Source organism: Coregonus clupeaformis, unplaced genomic scaffold (genome assembly GCF_020615455.1).
Source record: "Coregonus clupeaformis isolate EN_2021a unplaced genomic scaffold, ASM2061545v1 scaf0100, whole genome shotgun sequence".
NCBI classification, from domain to species: domain Eukaryota; kingdom Metazoa; phylum Chordata; class Actinopteri; order Salmoniformes; family Salmonidae; genus Coregonus; species Coregonus clupeaformis.
The window spans coordinates 221,577-241,600 of NW_025533555.1; the positions used below are offsets into that span (position 1 = coordinate 221,577).

At 41.8% G+C, this 20,024-nt stretch overlaps 1 protein-coding gene and 1 long non-coding RNA gene across 3 annotated transcripts; both read right to left on the reverse strand.

The window, feature by feature from the left end:
• Positions 1 to 2,853: 2,853 nt before the first annotated feature.
• Positions 2,854 to 8,657, reverse strand: LOC121551015. 2 transcript variants are annotated; one of them, XR_005997012.1, is made up of 4 exons: positions 8,473 to 8,657; positions 6,696 to 6,810; positions 6,141 to 6,184; positions 2,854 to 4,196 (listed from the first exon to the last, which is right to left on the reverse strand). It is a non-coding gene; the product is annotated as an uncharacterized LOC121551015 (long non-coding RNA). The 2 variants fall into 2 exon arrangements; XR_005997011.1 differs by having other exon boundaries at positions 6,485 to 6,810.
• A 924-nt stretch (positions 8,658 to 9,581) lies between these two features.
• LOC121550443 (cytoglobin-2) lies at positions 9,582 to 20,024 on the reverse strand. Its single transcript, XM_041862704.2, has 3 exons — positions 19,686 to 20,024; positions 10,638 to 10,869; positions 9,582 to 10,530 (listed from the first exon to the last, which is right to left on the reverse strand). The coding sequence occupies exons 1-3, from the start codon at positions 19,826 to 19,828 to the stop codon at positions 10,372 to 10,374; spliced, it is 534 nt and encodes a 177-aa protein (XP_041718638.1). The 5' UTR covers positions 19,829 to 20,024; the 3' UTR covers positions 9,582 to 10,371.

Sequence of the window (20,024 nt, forward strand, 5' to 3'; positions counted from 1 at the left end):
TGTTGGTCAGAAATACCTTTATAAAAAAGGTAGAGGCGTGGATCAGAAAACCAGTCAGTATCTGGTGTGACCACCATTTGCCTCATGCAGTGCGACACATCTCCTTTGCATAGAGTTGATCATGCTGTTGATTGTGGCCTGTGGAATGTTGTCCCACTCCTCTTCAATGGCTGTGCGAAGTTGCTGGATATTGGCGGGAACTGGAACACGCTGTCGTACACGTTGATCCAGAGCATCCCAAACAAGCTCAATGGGTGACATGTCAGGTGAGTATGCAGGCCATGGAGGAACTGGGACATTTTCAGCTTCCAGGAATTGTGTACAGATCCTTGCGACATGGGGCCGTGCATTATCATGCTGAAACATGAGGTGATGGTGGTGGATGAATGGCACGATAATGGGCCTCAGGTTCTCATCACGGTACAGTATCAAATTGCCATCAATAAAATGCAATTGTGTTCATTGTCTGTAGCTTATGCCTGCCCATACCATAACCCCAACAGAGTGCCACCATGGGGCACTCTGTTCACAACGTTGACATCGGCAAACCGCTTGCCCACACAACACCATACACATGGTCTGTGGGTGTGAGGCCGGTTGGAGGTACTGCAAAATTCTCTAAAATGAAGTTGGAGGCGGATTATGGTAGAGAAATGAACATTACATTCTCTGGCAAGAGCTCTGGTGGACATTCCTGCTGTTTGTATGCCAATTGCACAATCCTGCAAAACCTCTTAAGGATTGGACCCTTTTATTCAATTTTCGCCTAAAATGACATACCCAAATCTAACTGCCTGTATCTCAGGACCTGAAGCAAGGATATGCATATTCTTGATACATTTGAAAGGAAACACTTTGAAGTTTGTGGAAATGTGAAATTAATGTAGGAGAATATAACACATTCGATCTGGTAAAAGATAATACAAACAAAAAACATGCGTTTTTTTTTGTTTTGTTCCATCATCTTTGAAATGCAAGAGAAAGGCCATGATATAATATTGCAGTTTAGAAGCAATTTAGATTTTGGCCACTAGATGGCAGCAGTGTGTGTGCAAAGTTTCAGATTGCTCCAGTGAAGCAATACTGGACTATTTTGTATTAAGTCTGCCCAAATGTGCCAAATTGGTCAATTGATACATTTTCAAGTACTTAACTATAGAGAACATGCAAAAATGATATGGTAATACAAAATGTAAGTTTACACACTCCCAGGAATGTCATACATGATGGATCATTAGCTTATACACTAACTTTCACACATCTAGATGGCTGTGCGGGGTGGGTGTGGAGCCAGAGATAGCAGTGGTTCAAACTGTAGAACCCAGTTCCTACATTTGAATATAAAAATGGGTTTTATCAAACAAAACTATGCTACATTTTATCTCTGGGACCCTTAGGATGACAAATCAGAGCAAGATTACTGAATGTAAGTACATTATTTACCTTCAGAGGTGAATGTATCAAACCAGTTGCCGTGATAAGTTTTTTGTTGCTGTGGACTCTCCTCAAACAATAGCATGGTATTTTGTCACTGTAATAGCTACTGTATATTGGACAGGGCAGTTAGATTAACAAGAATGTAAGCTTTCTGCCCATATAAGACATGTCTATGTCCTGGAAAGTTTGCTGTTACTTACAACAGTCATGCTAATCACATTAGCGCACGTTAGCTCAACCGTCCCGAATACAGGACACCGATCCCGTAGAGGTTAATCAGCTTCTTGATATGCCACACCTGTCAGATGGATGGATTATCTTGGCAATGGAGAAATGCTCACTAACAGGGATGTAAACACATTTGTGCACAACATTTGAGAGCTTTTTGTGCATATGGATCATTTCTGGGATCTTTTATTTCAGCTCATGAAACATGGGACCAACACTTTACATGTTGCGTTTGTATTTTTGTTCAGTGTAGTAAGCCTAGCCTATAGAAAGCTTATGGGATCCTCCTCTTTTTAATAAAGACCATCAAAACTCTGTTTTCATAGCGTAGCCTGTAGAAATGTTGTACAACATGGGCTTACATGAACACAATATATTCAGCTGAAACTCTGAATGCCAGGGCTCTCATGAAGTGTTTTGATTTGATTTTCAATTGCATTTGCATTGATGCCAGAATTGATTCAACCAGTGTGTGTCCAGTGGGACAGTAACAGCCCTACCAACAAGCACCATGTTTCTCCCCCCCGCCACCACTCCCCCAGGACTCAAAGGACCTTTCAGATGTCTCCACTCCAGGCCTTACTCTGAGGAGGCTTGTAGAAGATGGAGGGACCTCTAACCACCACTTCACATTTTTTTGGTTGTTCATGGTTGTTGTAACAGCAACTGGTCCATTTATCTCTAGTGGGTATTGCCATCCCTTTGTAGTTTTGAGGGAGGTGGGGAGATCAGAGGTAATGAAAGTCTTCTATACCCTGTCCCAAAGTCTGCATTTGCAAACTATTTATTCAGGAACATCTTGTTCTTGTCATGAAACTAGTGTTATTAGCAAAGATAATATTGTGTTGCCTGTAACACCACAGGTGTTTTCGTTTGACTTCTTTATGGACCTTTTTTAAGGTCCTTCAATCAATTTGTGGGGTCATTTGCCAGTCTAATGATTTGATAGTAACCACTGTCATGTTGATGGCTGGTGAGATTGGAAGTAAATGACACAAGGCTGTTGTGTCAGCAGCAGAGCTATATTTACCTGCTCACGTTTGTGGATTCATACTGTGGAGTGGAATGATCACTGTTTAATCCTTATGAGGTCAGGTGATGTCTTCCTGAGGTATCTGCTAAATGCTTCTTGTTTGGAGTGATTAAAAAAACATAAACATGAACAGATTTAATATCTCAGACTGTGTATGTTACATGTTGAAGGGTGGTAATGCAGTAATGGTCATCATACAGTACATACAATGCAACATTTGGGAGTAGGTAGCCTACAACAAGGGAAAATTACAACCAAGGCCATCAAAATATGTACAAACTAAATACATTTTTTCCTATATTTTTTTTTTATCAGGTGGGGAGAGCAAAGAACAGACATCATTTTTGCTTTAGAGAGAAGAAGCAGGTTGTAAGATGACATGTCAGAGGAATGTCGATTCTGTAACAAACCGTCCTACCAGTAACCACCATCATCACCAGGCTCTGACTCAAGGCAGACATTTACTAAGGTGACACCTAGCTGCTTTTAAAAATGTCAAGTAAAGTTGGAGCTGTGTTTTGAACATAGGCAGACTAGTAACACACCTCTTTCTGACTGTTGCTCCTTCAATGGGACCAACAGGATGCTACAGGTGTAGGGGAAGAGGTGATTCACTTGCAGACTTTCTTTCATCACACAACAATGCATTGTGATTGGAGAGGAGTGACAGAGAGGTACAAAACAGATGCCTCTTTCCATTGCTCTTTAGATTGAGTAGCCATGGCACACACATCTTCACTACAAGACATTTATGTTCTCTGACATTTGGTAAAATATTTATGGGTTGAAGCGATTGATTTTAAACATATTGCTTATCAATAGCACCTTGTTTCAGTCAAAAACAAGATTTAGGTCACCAAAAACATGACCAAAAACAGCCTACCATTTAAAGTGCATCATTTTAAAGTTCTGCCTCTTCTTTAAAAGCCATTATAATTTACTCAATGGACACAAATCTGTATAGCCTTATTTGCTCAAAGACCAAAAATGACAATCAAATAAATAATTGTGGCTGTTTGTTGAGGCACGGAAACACTTTCCACTAGTTTTACATTGACCATAGGCCTACTTTAAGCCTTAAGGAAACGTCCAACTCTACAAAACAAGAAACACACAATAAACCAAGATGTTGTACTGTAGATTCAGCTGCACCAAGATGTGATTTGTTGAGGTTTCATTCCCAGAAATTGAATTCTCCTGCCTCAAGCATGAGGAGGGAAGCCTCCTGGGACTGTCCTCTGCTGAAATAACATTAGAGGGATCTGCAGGACAGATGGAGGATTGAAGATGTGATAAAAAAGGGCCTTGTTGAGCTGGACTGCCCTGGCCTGTTATTAATTCCGGATGCCTTTCATGGCGCTGTGCAGTCTCTGAACACTGGAGAGATAATGGTGCCAGCTGCATCAATACCAGATGACTGAGATGAAGCTGCTGCTGTCGTCTGTAGCATATCCATTTTGGGGTTTAGGTTATAGGATATTTGACCTGTCCAACTACACTGGAAAAATACCCAATGCATAGGAGTTAACATGTTAGCAAGAGGCGTCATTCAGCAGTGGTATAGTAGCCCTCATGAAAAGGTACTACTGAATTATTACACAAAACCTATTCGTGCAGTAGTGACTATGTAGAGACTTGTAGGGATTGTGTAGTGAATGTGTAGTTTATGCACTACTCAAGATACACAAGTAGAGTTTTGTAGTGTTCAGTAGGAAAACAGTACTGTTTACAGTAGTAATCAGGTAGAGCTTTTTACTACATGATGCAGGTAGTAAATAAGTAGTCAAAATTCTACAGCTTTACTACACATGCTTTTCAATACTAATCAGGTAGAGTTTTTACTGATTGATGTTGGTAGGAAATAAGTAATTTCAAAACTACTGCCAGATTACACCGGCTTTTCACAACCGCAGATCAAGGCAAAACAGGAAGTGGTTTGTGGTCCTCTGTAGCTCAGCTGGTAGAGCACGGCGCTTGTAACGCCAAGGTAGTGGGTTCGATCCCTGGGACCACCCATACACAAAAAATGTATGCACGCATGACTGTAAGTCGCTTTGGATAAAAGCGTCTGCTAAATGGCATATTATGTTTATTATTAAGTAGTTGGTTGTTGTTGGCTAGCTACTGTTTTTGACAATCCCGAATGTAATCATCTTCCATCCTTCGTCATCCTGTCTTTCATAGCCCTTATGCTGGCACCATCTGTAAGTTTAACTTTAGTTTATGTTTTATGAATAGTTTCATGTTGTTGTTTAGCCGTTTATATAACTTTTTACCACATCAACAAGATTGCTAGCCAAAACGGTCTTGTGTTTAGCCTAGTTGTTTGCTAGCCCCATTGGAATGTAGCTATGTAGCCTCTGTTTTCGTCATGCTAGCTAATAAGTATGTGTGTTTGTATGCAAATGTACAGTATGTTCATATTGGTATACTTACCCATTCTACTAATCTCTTTTGACCTGTTGCCAAGGAGGCCCTTGACATAAGAAGACTGGAGGCCTTTGTTGGTAAGATTAACATTGTTTATTAAATGTATTTCTGTGTTGTCTTAAATAACCTCTGTTAGCAAATGATTGATAATGGCTTATATTTGGTTGTCTCTTGTGCTTGTCTTTATTTTCTAAAAGTTTATATGGCGGAGAAATGTGGCAGCAACAAAAAAGAGGATCTGAAGATAGTTAAGTCAAAGCTGAATGAAGACAAGGCCTCAAAGGAATTAACAAAAGTGTAAATATGTAAATTAATATGTAATTAAATTTAAAATGCAATAATATATATGTATAAGCTTATTATCTTTTGTTTGATTACATAACTTCAGTTAGAAACTTGAGGAAATAACATGTGCACTCATCTAGTAGTGACACAGTAGTCAAACAAGATCAAACAAGAAGATGTCAATAGTGATTTTTAACAGTAGTAAATGTGTCCGTTTTCAATAGTAATTCAAAATGGTTTATGTAGGAAATGAAAAAGGATCAGGAGCAATTCAGTAGTGATCAGTAGTGACATAACACTTCACACACAAATGGCAGTAGTTATTCAATAGGGATTGAGTAGGCAAACAGCAGTAATGTGTAGGCATTACATAGTAATTCAATAGTGAAAATGTAGGAATTGTGTCAGTATGTGTAGGTTTTAAGTAGTAGATACCCAAAAGCTCAGTAGTTACACAGTAGTCATCAAGGGAGAATTATGTGGTGACTTGAATAGGAAATATGTAGTGTTCACCAGTAGTGAAACGTCCCAATGTATCGCTCATTACTACTTAAATTACTACAAATATCACTACTGGTTTACTACACATCTCAATAGCAATCAAGTAGTTAAACCAGCAGGTTTTGTGTAGTTCTCGGGTAGTAGTGATGAGTAGTAATTCAGTAGTACTTTTCCATTTCTGGTGTTTTAGTTTGAGACATAGGATGCAGCCACTGAGAGAACTCACCAGATGTGTAGCCATCAAGGTGAAGACCTGTCTTCAGTTCATGTCTAGAAGAAAAGAGAGAAAAGACGGTGCATAAAAGCTGACATGCGGGGGGACATTAATCATTTAGGGAGATATCATGCTATGAATAAATGAATAAACTCACGTCTCTTCATTTGAAAAGACCCACCTCAGATCTGAGAGCGTCTACGCACAGTTAGAGTGAAAGTTCACACTAATACAATAAAGCCTATTTCATTCATCCTGAGTCTTTTTTGTGTGTCCCTTTATTGTCCCATATTTATGAGGCCCTGCATGACTCCATTGAACTGGTAGGCTTGGGGAGGTAATGCATTTATAATAACCTTCCACAGAGCTGATGGATTGTTGTTCTCCCACTAAATCATTTAGTGGGAGCAGCGTAGCGGTGAGTACTTGAAAGCATCTCTGCTTCTGCCACATGTTCCATTTTCCCTCCCTCTCGCTTCCTCTCCTCCTCTTGCATTCCTCTCCACATCTTGAAATATCAGACAGCATTCAGTTCTGTAGGCTACTTGTTATTTGACTTTTATGTACCATGTAGACTGTAGACTAGAGCTACATATGCTGTGAGGGTTGTCATTTCTTAGGGTCCACTCCATTGCTCTTCGTGTAGGGCACCTCTTTCTCATTGGCATCATCAACATTGTGCCTGAAATGGGAGTTGAGGGACATTCATCAATCCAGTGTTGTTGATGTTAGCACATATTGAAGCTTCATTACAATCCTTGACTTGCCAGTAAGACTGATGCAATTTGTTAATATACAGTCACTCTGTCCGGGACACTCAAATTAGTATGATACTGTATGTTATGTTTGGGTTGGTTATATAATACAGAAGGCTACTGAAAAAACCCGAAAGGAGGGCTGTATAATGCGAACGTCTAGCAACCCAAAGGTTGCGTGTTTGAATCTCATCATGGATAACTTTAGCATTTTAGCTAATTTGCAACTACTTACTAATTTTTAGCTACTTTGCAACTACTTAGCATGTTAGCTAACCTTAACCTTAATCCTTTAACCTAACTCCTAACCCTAAGATTAACCCTAACCTTAACCCTAACAATAACCTTAACCCTAACCTTAACCCTTAACCCCTAACCTTAACCCCTAGCCTAGTTAACGTTAGCCACCTAGCTAACATTAGGTTAGCCACCTAGCTAACATTAGCCACAACAAATTGGAATTCGTAACAAATCCAGTGTTGTTGATGTTAGCATATATTGCAGCTTCATTACAACCCTTGACTTGTCAGTAATACTGATAAAACTTGTTAATATATAGTCACAATGAAGCCTAATTTGATATGATCAAATAATGAAGATGTGTCCATGCTTCTGAGCTTGATATGTTGCTGCAGCCACATGACATGATGTGCTGTTGCCGTGTGAGTGGTCATGCATGGCCAGGGGGGCTGAGAGGATTGCACTTTGAGTCAATTAGTAGCCCTCTACTCAAGAGCTCAGATGCATTTCTCTTTATTCATCCCTACATTAGATGCAATTTTGTTAATATATAGTCACTCTGTCCGGGACACTCAAATTAGCATTTTAGCTAATTAACAACTTTGCAACTACTTACTACTTTTTAGCTATTTTGCAACTACTTAGCATCCACAAATTAATACATACCATAGCAAATGTAACATGTCATACTAATGTGTGTCCCAGATTTTTGTTTACTATGTTACGTCTACCCCTGAGTCCAGGTTGCAGCCGCAGCACTAACCTGGAAACTTTCCACTTGATGTTAGATCAAGATTTTGTATTATTTGAGGAAGACAAGCCATGACTTCCAGGATAGTTGAATGATATAGCAGAATTGATATAGCATTTAGATGATTGCCCCTTGGAGTAATCACACGTTGATCAATGTTTGATTTCATGTTTGATTGGTCTGCCATCTTTAGGTTGTATTCTGTCCATTTGAGACAGAGTTTAGTAATTAGATATCTGTTCAAATAATGAACATTCAGTGCTATTGAGACATTTGCTGTAGTTTTCTATGAAGGGCATGAGAACACTTACAAACAGTACACAAATCCCATGAGAGAATTCCATGGCAGTATCAAAATACACTAGCGTTAACAGTTCTGATGCACTGTGTGACATAACACTGTGATGTAAGAGGTAAGTTCAAAGCAACCAAAAATCTAAGTATTGAACCAACCAAGATACATTTCACAAAATCTGTATATCAACCTTACCTGTACATGTGACCAGATACATGTGGCTCTGTGTATTATCAACTAACTTTTCCCTCAAGAAGTGAACGTGACCAGAGCAAGAGAAAGAGTAAAAACAAGAGTACTTACGGTTCGACTCGGTTTGAGAACTTTCTGTATAGGATGACAGCAATAGTGGTGAGGACCATCGTAGTGGTGCACATAGTCCTATCACATGTATCCCGTCTTGGGGCTGCTGCTGGGTTAGAACACTGGGACCATTGCTCTCATTGAGGGAGAGTAGAATGAGTGTGGTAACAATCAGACAATTCCTGTGGCTCTCTAGCTAGTGGCAAGATTAGCCTGTGGGATTAACTTAGTGTTTGTGGTCTGAGCTCAACCATTTAACCCTCCATCGCCACCAGTGTAGCTTTACAGGGGCACTATGTGCTGTGGCCATTCATGTGGTGTGGGTCGAACTAGCACTGCAGGGCTGTCATGGACCTTGATTTTGCTGTAGTAGCACACTCTCATGCTTAGAGTCACAATTAGTGTTTTGTCTTTATTGTGTAATGTCTCAGTGCTTTGACAGCGCAGGGTGTGTAGCCTATATTAAACAAAGAATGCATGCACTTGTAGGCTACTAGAATTCTTGAACTTACTTGAACTTGATCTTGTGTAAAATCATTTATGTAACAAAAACCTAGATTATATAAGGAAAGCCTTCACTTTGGGGACAAAGCATAGCTGTCTTAATGTTTGTGTGTGTTCAAGTTCATGTCATTGTTTTCAGTATCAGATTCGGCATATATGTAAATAACATATCACTACCAGTTCTATTGCACCTTCATAGAAGTTATTGCGTAATCCAGACTCATTATACTAATGTATTGTTACAGCACCTTCTATTGTGTAATGATATCTATATAGGTTGGTATGGGAGAGCACATATGGTACACAAGTCTTTGTTGATGCTGGAATGAAAGGCAACATGTGCCCTTGTGTTCCCACAACAATCAATGATGTGCAGGGAGAGGTGGCTGGATTCAGAACTGAGCAACGCTCTCTCTGAGGGTCTCGTGACATGTATAAATACCTTTAGGCCTCCTGCTAATCCACCTATCCTCAGGACTGCTGACTCACAGGGAGTAGGCCACAGCAGGATGAAAGAGAGTGCAAATACTTCACAGTGAAAAACAAGTGATTAAGAATAATATGCATGTAATAGGAGCATGGGATGAATAGGATCATGACGTCCATTATAGATATCATAATTGTTTTGGTTTAATATGTTATTATACAGATACAGGGATTGATAAGAAACATTTACATTGCTTAAATGAGGACACCACACCTCACAAGTTATTTCTCATTTTGTATCAGTCAGAGGTGAGAGAGAGTGAAGTGGATCTGATTCTGAAGTACAATATACTGTACAGGAAACACCAGCAAAGCATCACATGAAATGAACAAAGGCCTTGATGCCAGTGTTAGGGATAAAGAAAGGCACAACCCAGGTTAACAAGTGAGTGATTAGCAGAAGACATACACTCCCCTGTATGTATGTTTTTGGTGTAAAGATAAAAATATGTGTAGGGGAGTGTACTTGAAGACTGTCTCTATGAAATTACATACAGTTCTTATATCTGCCAATCCTCAATCTTCAACATAATCTCTTGGTAATGTAACTGAAGAAACATCCAAGATTCTATTAGTCTGAGTAGCGCTTATGCTCTACCTCAAACATAAATGCAGATAAACATATACCCATTCACACACATTCCAACCAAAGTCAGCACAAACCACCACCCCATCGTTCACAAGAGAGTCCATCAGAAGAACACACCCCACAATGTGGCATGGGAAAGATACAGGGAGGGAGCCATGATGATACATAGGAAGATTCTATGAGCTCTGGAAAGATAGATTTCTTCCCTTGAATGGTCAGACGTAGATTGTCCTACTCCTAAGCCAAGGCCCAGTAGCAGTCGGTCTCCGGGAGTCCACAGTAGTCACTGACGGTCACTTTGACCCAGACAGACAGATGGTTCACACAGCAGAACTGGAGGCCCAACCCACTTCCTCATACACGCCTGTCACGTGCCAGTAGACGGCATCCAGCAGTTTGGTCCATGCCCCTGCCACCTCTGGAGTGATGTAATCTGGAAAGTCTTCACCCAGCACCTCCAGAATCACCCCACTCAGGATCTGGGGAAGAGAAAGAGGGAAATGGAATGAGTGATACATTTGCTTTGGTGTGCCTGTGGATAATGGTGGCTAGTTATGTGAAAACATGTTGCCCGGTTCTTCCTCACCTTGAAGTAGACAGGCTCCACCTTGTGTCTGAGTGCATGGGCCTTGCCCACCAGCTTCAGCACAGACACCAACTTGTCCCCGTCATGGAGGTTCTCCACCAGGGTGTTGATGGCGTTCATCACCCTGCGTGCGTGCTTCCTGAGCTGGGCACTCCTCTCCAGCTCCTCAGGGTCCTCCACCTGTTGGAACTGGCTGAAGTACTGCTTGGAGGAGGGGAAGTTCACAAAGAGCCTGTAGAGGAGAGGAGGAGTGTGGGAGACCAGAGTTTGAACAGCTACTCACCTAATCTCATTGCCCTTCAGCCCTCCACCAGAGCTGGCTAGCTATCCCTCAACTCCAGGTGCATTACTTGGCCCAGTGAGATATTATAAGTAAACATAATTGGAGCGTGTTGAGACAGATGCAGAGCATGACTGCCCTTTCAATGTTTAACCACTTTCCAGGTTCTGTACAGGTTATGCTTCATTTACTCAACCATGGCCTGAGCACAAGCATGTGCTATTCAAATACAATATAACTGTGTTTGTAAAAACATACACCTTAACCAAATACATTTAAACTCAGTTTTTCACAATTCCTGACATTTAATCCTAGTAACAATAACCTGTCTTAGGTCAGTTAGGATCACCACTTTATTTTTAAAATGTGAAATGTCAGAATAATTGTAGAGAATGATTTATTTCAGCTTTTATTTCTTTCATCACATTCCCAGTGGGTCAGAAGTTTACATACTCTCAGTTAATATTTGGTAGCATTGCCTTTAAATTGTTTAACTTGGGTCAAACGTTTCAGGTAGCCTTCCACAAGCTTCCCACAATAAGTTGGGTGAATTTTGGCCCATTCCTCCTGACAGAGCTGGTGTAACTGAGTCAGGTTTGTAGGCCTCCTTGCTCGCACATGCTTTTTCAGTTCTGCCCACAAATGTTCTATAGGATTGAGGTCAGGGCTTTGTGATGGCCACTCCAATACCTTGACTTTGTTGTCCTTAAGCCATTTTGCCACAACATTGGAAGTATGCTTAGGGTCATTGTCCATTTTGAAGACCCATTTGCGACCAAGCTTTAACTTCCTGACTGATGTCTTGAGATGTTGCTTCAATATATCCACATAATTTTCCTTCCTCATGATGCCATCTATTTTGTGAAGTGCACCAGTCCCTCCTGCAGCAAAGCACCCCCACAGCATGATGCTGCCACCCCCGTGCTTCACGGTTGGGATGGTGTTCTTAGGCTTGCAAGCTCCTCCTTTTTCCTCCAAACATAACGATGGTCATTATGGCCAAACAGTTCTATTTTTGTTTCATCAGACCAGAGGACATTTCTCCAAAAAGTACGATCTTTGTCCCCATGTGCAGTTGCAAACCGTAGTCTAGCTTTTTTATGGCGGTTTTGGAGCAGTGGCTTCTTCCTTGCTGAGCGGCCTTTCAGGTTATGTCGATATAGAACTCGTTTTACTGTGGATATAGATACCTTTGTACCTGTTTCCTCCAGCATCTTCACAAGGTCCTTTGCTGTTGTTCTGGGATTGATTTGCACTTTCTGCACCAAAGTACGTTAATCTCTAGGAGACAGAACGCATCTCCTTCCTGAGCGGTATGACAGCTGCGTGGTCCCATGGTGTTTATACTTGCGTACTATTGTTTGTACAGATGAATGTGGTACCTTCAGGCATTTGGAAATTGCTCCAAAGGATGAACCAGACTTGTGGAGGTCTCCCATCTTTTTTTCTGAGGTCTTGGCTGATTTATTTTGATTTTTCCATGATGTCAAGCAAAGAGGCACTGAGTTTGAAGGTAAGCCTTGAAATACATCCACAGGTACACCTCCAATTGACTCAAATGATGTCAATTAGCCTATCAGGAGCTTCTAAAGCCATGACATCATTTTCTGGAATTTTCCAAGCTGCTTAAAGGCACAGTCAACTTAGTGTATGTGCACTTCTGACCCACTGGAATTGTGATACAGTGAATTATTGTCACGCCCTGACGCAGGGGACGCTTAAATGTTGAGTCAGGGTGTGTATGTTCTATGTTGGGTATTTCTATGTTGGTGTTCTATTATGTGTATTTCTATGTTGGCCGGTGTGGTTCCCAATCAGAGGCAGCTGTAGCTCGTTGTCTCTGATTGGGGACCATACTTAGGCAGCCTATTGGCACTAGTGGGTTGTGGGATCTTGTTCCGTGTTAGGTATGTTGTTTGTGTACCTTGGACTTCACGTTTCGTTTCTTGTTTTGTCGTTGTGTTTAATAGTCAAATAAACATGTATGCATATCACGCTGCGCCTTGGTCTGACCCGTTCATCAACGATCGTGACAATTATAAGTGAAATAATCTGTCTGTAAACAATTGCTGGAAAAATTACTTGTGTCATGCACAAAGTAGATGTCCTAACCGACTTGCCAAAACTATAGTTTGTTAACAAGAAATTTGTGGAGTGGTTGAAAAACAAGTTTTAATGACTCCAACCTAAGTGTATGTAAACTTCCGACTTCAACTGTACATTTCTTCCAGCTGATAAGGCAGAAGAAATGTTGGTCAGTTAGCAAAAACAAACAGAGTGATGTAAAAAATAAATAAAAATAATAATAAATAGCACAATTATATAATGTACCACAATGTAGAGCAAGGCATTGGTAAGAATCCATTCAGTATGACACCCAGCCTGTCATCAGGTCTGTGTACATCCTGGCATATCAGTGGCTACTGCTATGTTCTCCTGAGTCTAGGAGATCTGTTGGTCCCGGTGATTAATTTATTTGGAAAAAGATCCACTGAGTACAACCCAGGCGATAACACGGTATAGCGATTCCACTTGTTTCCAATGTGGTCCCCGATGTCTGGTCTCAGTGCCTGACAGTGACTGGATACAAGCTGCACAGCGCTCCCCTAAAACTCACAAAGCTGCTGTGGTGGAAATTCAACAGCAGGGACACCTGAAGTCAATATTAAATGAATCACTCTTTATTATCAGTTAACTGGAGAGGTTACAACAACATGTTCCCTCACACTGTCATCATCTCCATGTCTGGCCGTATGAGCGGACCAACAGTGAAGTGCGCTAATGAGCTTGAGATGGTTAGTTGGTTGCTCGTGTAATTACACACTGAAATAAACGGTCAGAATGGCTGTGTGTACTCAGGCAGCAGTGACTTCATCTGCTGCTTCCCTCTCACTGTGTTACAGTCGAGGTTGGAGACAATTAGCTCTACATCATAGGGATATACCATATGGTTGGTTTGGACGGATGCACCTACACCCACACTCATGTTCAACATTGGTGTGCTACAGTATTTGTGTATTCCTATCAGCTCTGGTAAACACCCAAACAATGTATTAGAATAAGACCTTACTTACCACCCATCTAATTCTATATAATTTAAAAACAGAATACCTCCAATGATGATATAGGTTTTCTTTGTGGAATAAACTGGTTTGACCACCAGAGACCACATTGTGAAAGAGAGTAGTATTGAGCAATAAGCTACAGCCTCCAGTGACCGGGACAGATACAATACAGCTGTCTGTGTGTATCTGTTCCAGATGTCCCATACCTCTATCCTTTTAAAACCCATAACAGAAAAGGGATGCCCTATGGGGAAGGCATTGTGTTTTGATTAAAGCACATGGCTTCCACTATCTTCACCTGTGAAATCAAGTGTTGGGAGGAATCAGACAAGGAAGACAGAGGAGGGGGTGTCTCATTCTCTTCTGCTTAAAGTGGAGGGTCTATGCATGTGCTAATTCAATGACATTCAATTGTAAAGCCAGATCGTCTGTTTCACTCATAAGTAGTTAAGACAGTGGTGTTTAATCTCTCCCATGACCTGTGGTGGCTGCATATAAATAGCCTCATTAGTGTTTTATATCCTCAGCCTGTTGATCCTACTCTGGGATAGGGCTCATTTCTGAGATAGTTTCATGGTTATTATGAAAGTTACATACTTGCCCTGAGTGGAAATTGAATAGGTATTTGATAAATGCAAATACCTATGGATACCCTGGATTTTGTTACAATGAGATGCATCACCGATACAATACTTTTCAGAGAGCTATTGGTATTTTGCATTGGATATTTTAGTTATTTACATTTACATTTTAGTCATTTAGCAGACGCTCTTATCCAGAGCGACTTACAGTTAGTGAGTCCATACATTATTTTTTTCTCATACTGGCCCCCCATGGGAATCGAACCCACAACCCTGGCGTTGCAAACGCCATGCTCTACCAACTGAGCTACATCCCTGCCGGCCATTCCCTCCCCTAGACGACGCTGGGCCAATTGTGCGCCGCCCCATGGGTCTCCCGGTCGCGGCCGGCTACGACAGAGCCTGGATTCAAACCAGGATCTCTAGTGGCACAGCTAGCACTGCGATGCAGTGCCTTAGACCACTGCGCCACTCGGGAGACAAAGGACTAAATGAACCAAGCATAGCTTTTAGTATTAAACTGACAGAGAGAGAGAGAAGTTGAGGTTTGAGATTATACCTGAACATGCCTTCAAATCTCCAAAGATTCCAATGATTCAAAGACCCCTTAACAGCTAAAGTTTGCTCCCAGTAAGTGCTCCATGTCACCATAAAATACTACGGGCATTTGGAATGCCTCAGAGCAATTTGAGGCTTAAGATGTTTTAAGTACCGGTATTCAAGTATTGCATGAAATGAAAGCATTGCAATTTATGACCAAGATTATGTCCTTTTGATAATCATGTTCTTAACATCAAAACAGAAGGGAAGCAGACAGAGGCTGGGATAGACTACGGAGTTAACTGTACTGAAAATATAGGAACTGCTCTTTCGGAGTCAAGTGGATAATTTAACTTGGCTCTATCGATTACCCATCATTCTTGGGATTCCTGGCTGAGGATCTACAGACTGTAGAGGATGTGAATGGAGGGAAGAAGAGGAAATCTAATCAAGCTGTCATAAGACCTGTGTTTAAGAGACGCCCTGAAGTCCTAGAAAAAGGGACATTCTTAGGTCACGCAGTGCGAATTTGCCTTCAGGTATAATACCATATAATTTAGGTTATCATATTGTTTCCAGGAGTAAATTTAGAAACTTCCAAAGTATACTGAAAATGTTTTTGTTTTGTTCAAATGGTACAGATGTAGGATCTTCATTTGAACCAGTTTCTTACAGCAGGAAAATAATCCTGCAGAAACAGGAAATGTGAATTATTATGTGGATGATAATTAATTAACATTTTTGTAGGGTTTAATACATTTTTCGTAAAGGAAAATAAAGTCTAAAATTTCAAAGTGGAAATTACAAACTTCAGAAGCCTTTTTAACCTCAAATACACACTACAAGTTTTACATTTCCTGCATTGCAGGAGAGCTATCCTGCAACAGGATGATACAATTAAGATCCTACTACATCTGTACTGTGTCTGAAGGGGTGGTTTAGTTATAGGTATTCTACAGTTTTCAAAGCTGGTACAGTACTCTGATCTTTGACACATCTAAATTGCAACATTGCACTAAGACACTGACACACATCAGTCTGTGACAGAGCATTTATCTTCATATGATATCCTTTGTCAACCTTTCTTTCAACTCCTACAGGTGTAAGATCTTAATTTGATCACCCTGGTCCAGGAGAACTTTACTGCAATGCAGGACATTTTTTAATTGTAGTGTATTTGAGGTTCTGAAGTTTGTAATTTCCACTTTGAAATTTCATACTTCATTTTCCCTTATGAAAAATTGTATAAATCCCTACAACAATTTCCATTATAATCCACATAATAATTCACATTTACTTAGCTATATAGAAGGTGTACCAGTACCAAGTCGATGTGCAGGGATATGAGGTAATTGAGGTAGATATGTACATTTAACTAGGAATAAAGTGACAGTAAAGTGATAGTAAACAGTAGCAGCAGCGTATGTGATGACAAATTTTTTTTTTGTGCAAAATGGGTCTATGCAGATAGTCCGGGTAGCTATTTGGTTAACTATTTAGCTAACTATTTAGCAGTCTTATGGCTTGGTGTACAAGCTGTTCAGGGTCCTGCTGGTTCCAGACTTGGTGCATTGGTACCACTTGCCGTGCGGTAGCAGAGAGAACATTCTATGACTTCGGTGGCTGGAGTCTTTGACAATTTCTTGGGCCTTCCTTTGACACAGCCTGGTATAGAGGTCCTGGATGGCAGGGAGCTCGGCCCCAGTGATGTACTTGGCTGTCCGCACTACCCTCTGTAGTGCCTTGTGGTCGGATGCCAAGCAGTTGCCATAACAAGTGGTGTGCAGCCAGTCAATATTTTCTCAATGGTGCAGTTGTAGAACTTTTTGAGAATCTGAGGGCCTATGCCAATTCTTTTCAGCCTCCTGAGCGGGAAGTGGCGTTGCTGTGCCCTTTCACGACTGTGTTTGTATGTTTGGACCACGATAGATCCTTAGTGATGTGGACACAGAGATACTCGAAGCTCTCGACCTGCTCCACTACAGCCCTGTTGATGTGAATGGGGGTGTGCTCTGCCCACCGTTTCCTGTAGTCCACTATCAGCTCCTTTGTCTTGCTGACGTTGAGGGAGAGGTTGTTGTCCTGGCACCACACTGCCAGGTCTCTGACCTCCTCCCTATAGGCTGTCTCATCGTCGTCGGTGATCAGGCCTACCACCGTCGTGTTGTCGCAAACTTAATGATGGTGTTGGAGTCGTGCACGGCCACGCAGTCATGGGTGAACAGGGAGTACAGGAGGGGACTAAGCATGCACCCGTGAGGGTCCCCGTGTTGAGAGCCAGTGTGGCGGATGTGTTGTTGCCTACCCTCACCACCTGGGGATGTCCCAGATCCAGTTGAAGAGGGAGGTGTTCAGTCCCAGGGTCCATAGCTTAGTGATGAGCTTGGAGGGCACTATGGTGTTGAATACTGAGCTATAGTAAATTAACAGCATTCTAACGTAGGTGTTCCTTTTATCCAAGTGGGAAAGGGCAGTGTGGAGTGCAATAGAGATTGCGTCATCTGTGGATCTGTTGGGGAGGTATGCGAATTGGAGTGGGTCCAGGGTGTCTGGGATGATGGTGTTGTTGTGAGCCATGACCAGCCTTTCAAAGCATTTCATGGCTACAGATGTGAGTGCTACGGGGCGATAGTCATTTACACAGGTTACCTTGGCATTCTTGTGCACAGCGACTATGGTGGTCTGCTTGACACATGTAGGTATTACAGACTGGTTCAGGGAGAGGTTGAAAATGTCAGTGAAGACACTTGCCAGCTGGTCAGAGCTTGCTCTGAGTATGCGTCCTGGTAATCCGTCTTGCGGCCTTGTGAATGTTAACCTGTTTAAAGTTCTTACTCACATCGGCTACGGAGAGCGTGATCACACAGTCATCTGGAACCGCTGGTGCTCTCACGCATGGTTCAGTGTTGCTTGCCTTGAAGCGAGCATAGAATGCATTTAGCTCGTCTGATGGGCTTGCGTCACTGGGCAGTTCGCGGCTGGGTTTCCCTTTGTAATCCGTGATAGTTTGCAAGCCCTGCCACATCTGACGAGCATCAGAGCCAGTGTAGTAGGATTCGATCTTAGTCCTGTAATCGGCAGCTGTAGCCTTTAGCTCAGTCCGCATGTTGCCTGTAACCCAGAGACTGATGTGGTAAACTCCTCAATGCCATCGGATGAGTCCCGGAACATATTCCAGTCTGTGCTAGCGAAACAGTCCTGTAGATTAGAATCTGCTTCTTTGGACCACTTCCGTATTGAGCGTGTCACTAGTACTTCCTGTTTGAGTTTTTGCTTGTAAACAGGAATCAGGAGGATAGAGTTATACTCAGATTTGTCAAATGGATGGCGAGGGAGAGCTTTGTATGTGTTTCTGTGTGTGGGGTAAAGGTGATCTAGAATTGCTGGTAGAAATTAGGTAAGACGGATTTCAGTTTTCCTGCATCAAAATCACCAGCCACTAGGAGCCTTTGGATGAGCATTTTCTTGTTTGCTTATGGCCCTATACAGCTCGTTGAGTGCGGTCTTAGTGCCAGCATCGGTTTGTGGTGGTAAATAGACGGCTACGAAAAATATAGATGAAAACTATTTTGGTACATAGTTATTTACTTGTGAGGGGCAGTGCTGTCTCATGGTGCAAACCTCACCACTCCAAAGGCCTTGCTCATCACAAATGGTCACAGAGGTTAGCTACTGCTTGTCTGCTGTAATATATAGACAGTAAGTATACAGTAAGTCATGTACGGTAGTATACCCAAAACTATCTGCCTTTGAATGGTTTGATACAGTATAATAACCTCCTGTCCACTATGTAATGATGAATGGAGGGAGTGGCCCTGATCACTCATCTTCATGGGGCTCAATGAGGGATTAGACAGAGACATCCCTGTGAGGGTTCAATGAGTTAGGTCAGAGATCCCTGGTCTGCAGATATGTGAAACATGATCTGCCCTCAGGGAGGGAGCACCTGCAGAGCCAAATATGTCAGCTTGGAATAAGCAGCAAGATGGATTGAGCTTCACACTTTTCCCTCTGCTTCTGCCAACTGATAGGAATATGGATAGGAAGGGAGCCAATTTCAGATGCAATAGCTCAGAGATGAGGGATGGCGCCCTCTCTAACAGACTGAGAGCGCGCAGGTCAAGTCAATTGTCATGTTACAATCTTCACACTTTGTTAAAATAACTTTCAGTTCCCATCACCTGTAGTGGGGATCATGCTAGGGTCATGGAGAGATTGTAATCTAGGTTGCAAGAACATCGTTATTTATTACAATCAACTATTGCAACACGATTAGGTAGAAACAACCATTGTGCAAGATAATAATAATAATAATAATAATATGCCATTTAGCAGACAGATAAGGAGCCATGTTGGCAATGTAATAAATAAGGAGAAGCAAACTCACACAGCAAGAACAAAATGTGTGTGCTGTGTTGAAAGAGTTAGCATTCAGTAAGTTACAGCTCTTCTGTCACCAGCCCTCCACAACTCCCCAAAAGGAAATGTGTGCACCTAGGCAAGTTTATTAGTGTCTTTAGACCGACAATTTCAAGATGTTATAGGCAAGAAACAAGGGAAAGAGAGTATAGGTAAAGTTTACCTGATGAGAATGGCCACCCCGACATCATCGCAGTTCTGGTAGACTTTGGCCCAGGTGTCTTTGATCATCTCTCTCTCTGAGTCAGAGAGTTGGTCTGGGCGCTCCAGGCGATCTGCCTTTACCTCTCCCTGCTCCCTCTCCATCCAGGAGTCCTTTAGTGCTGCAGGAGCGGTGTGTTGAAGAAAAGTGATAAAGAGTCCCAAAGAACACAACCCCCACCCAGTTCCCTTTGTTTACACAGTCACTCTCTTGTTCAAACGATCCCCTTTTAAACCCTTCTCTTGCTGAGAGACCCTCTGGTCCCCTCTCTCAACCTTTTCTGAGTGAGTAAATGAGGAA

Excerpts from the sequence above, each read along its gene's own strand:
- LOC121550443 (XM_041862704.2), bottom strand. The coding sequence starts at position 19,828 with ATGGAGAGGGAGCAGGGAGAGGTAAAGGCAGATCGCCTGGAGCGCCCA. Across the intron at positions 10,870-19,685 it reads GGGGTGGCCATTCTCATCAG|GCTCTTTGTGAACTTCCCCT; the intron begins GTAAACTTTACC and ends TCTCCTCTACAG. Across the intron at positions 10,531-10,637 it reads TGGAGCCTGTCTACTTCAAG|ATCCTGAGTGGGGTGATTCT; the intron begins GTGAGGAAGAAC and ends TCTCTTCCCCAG.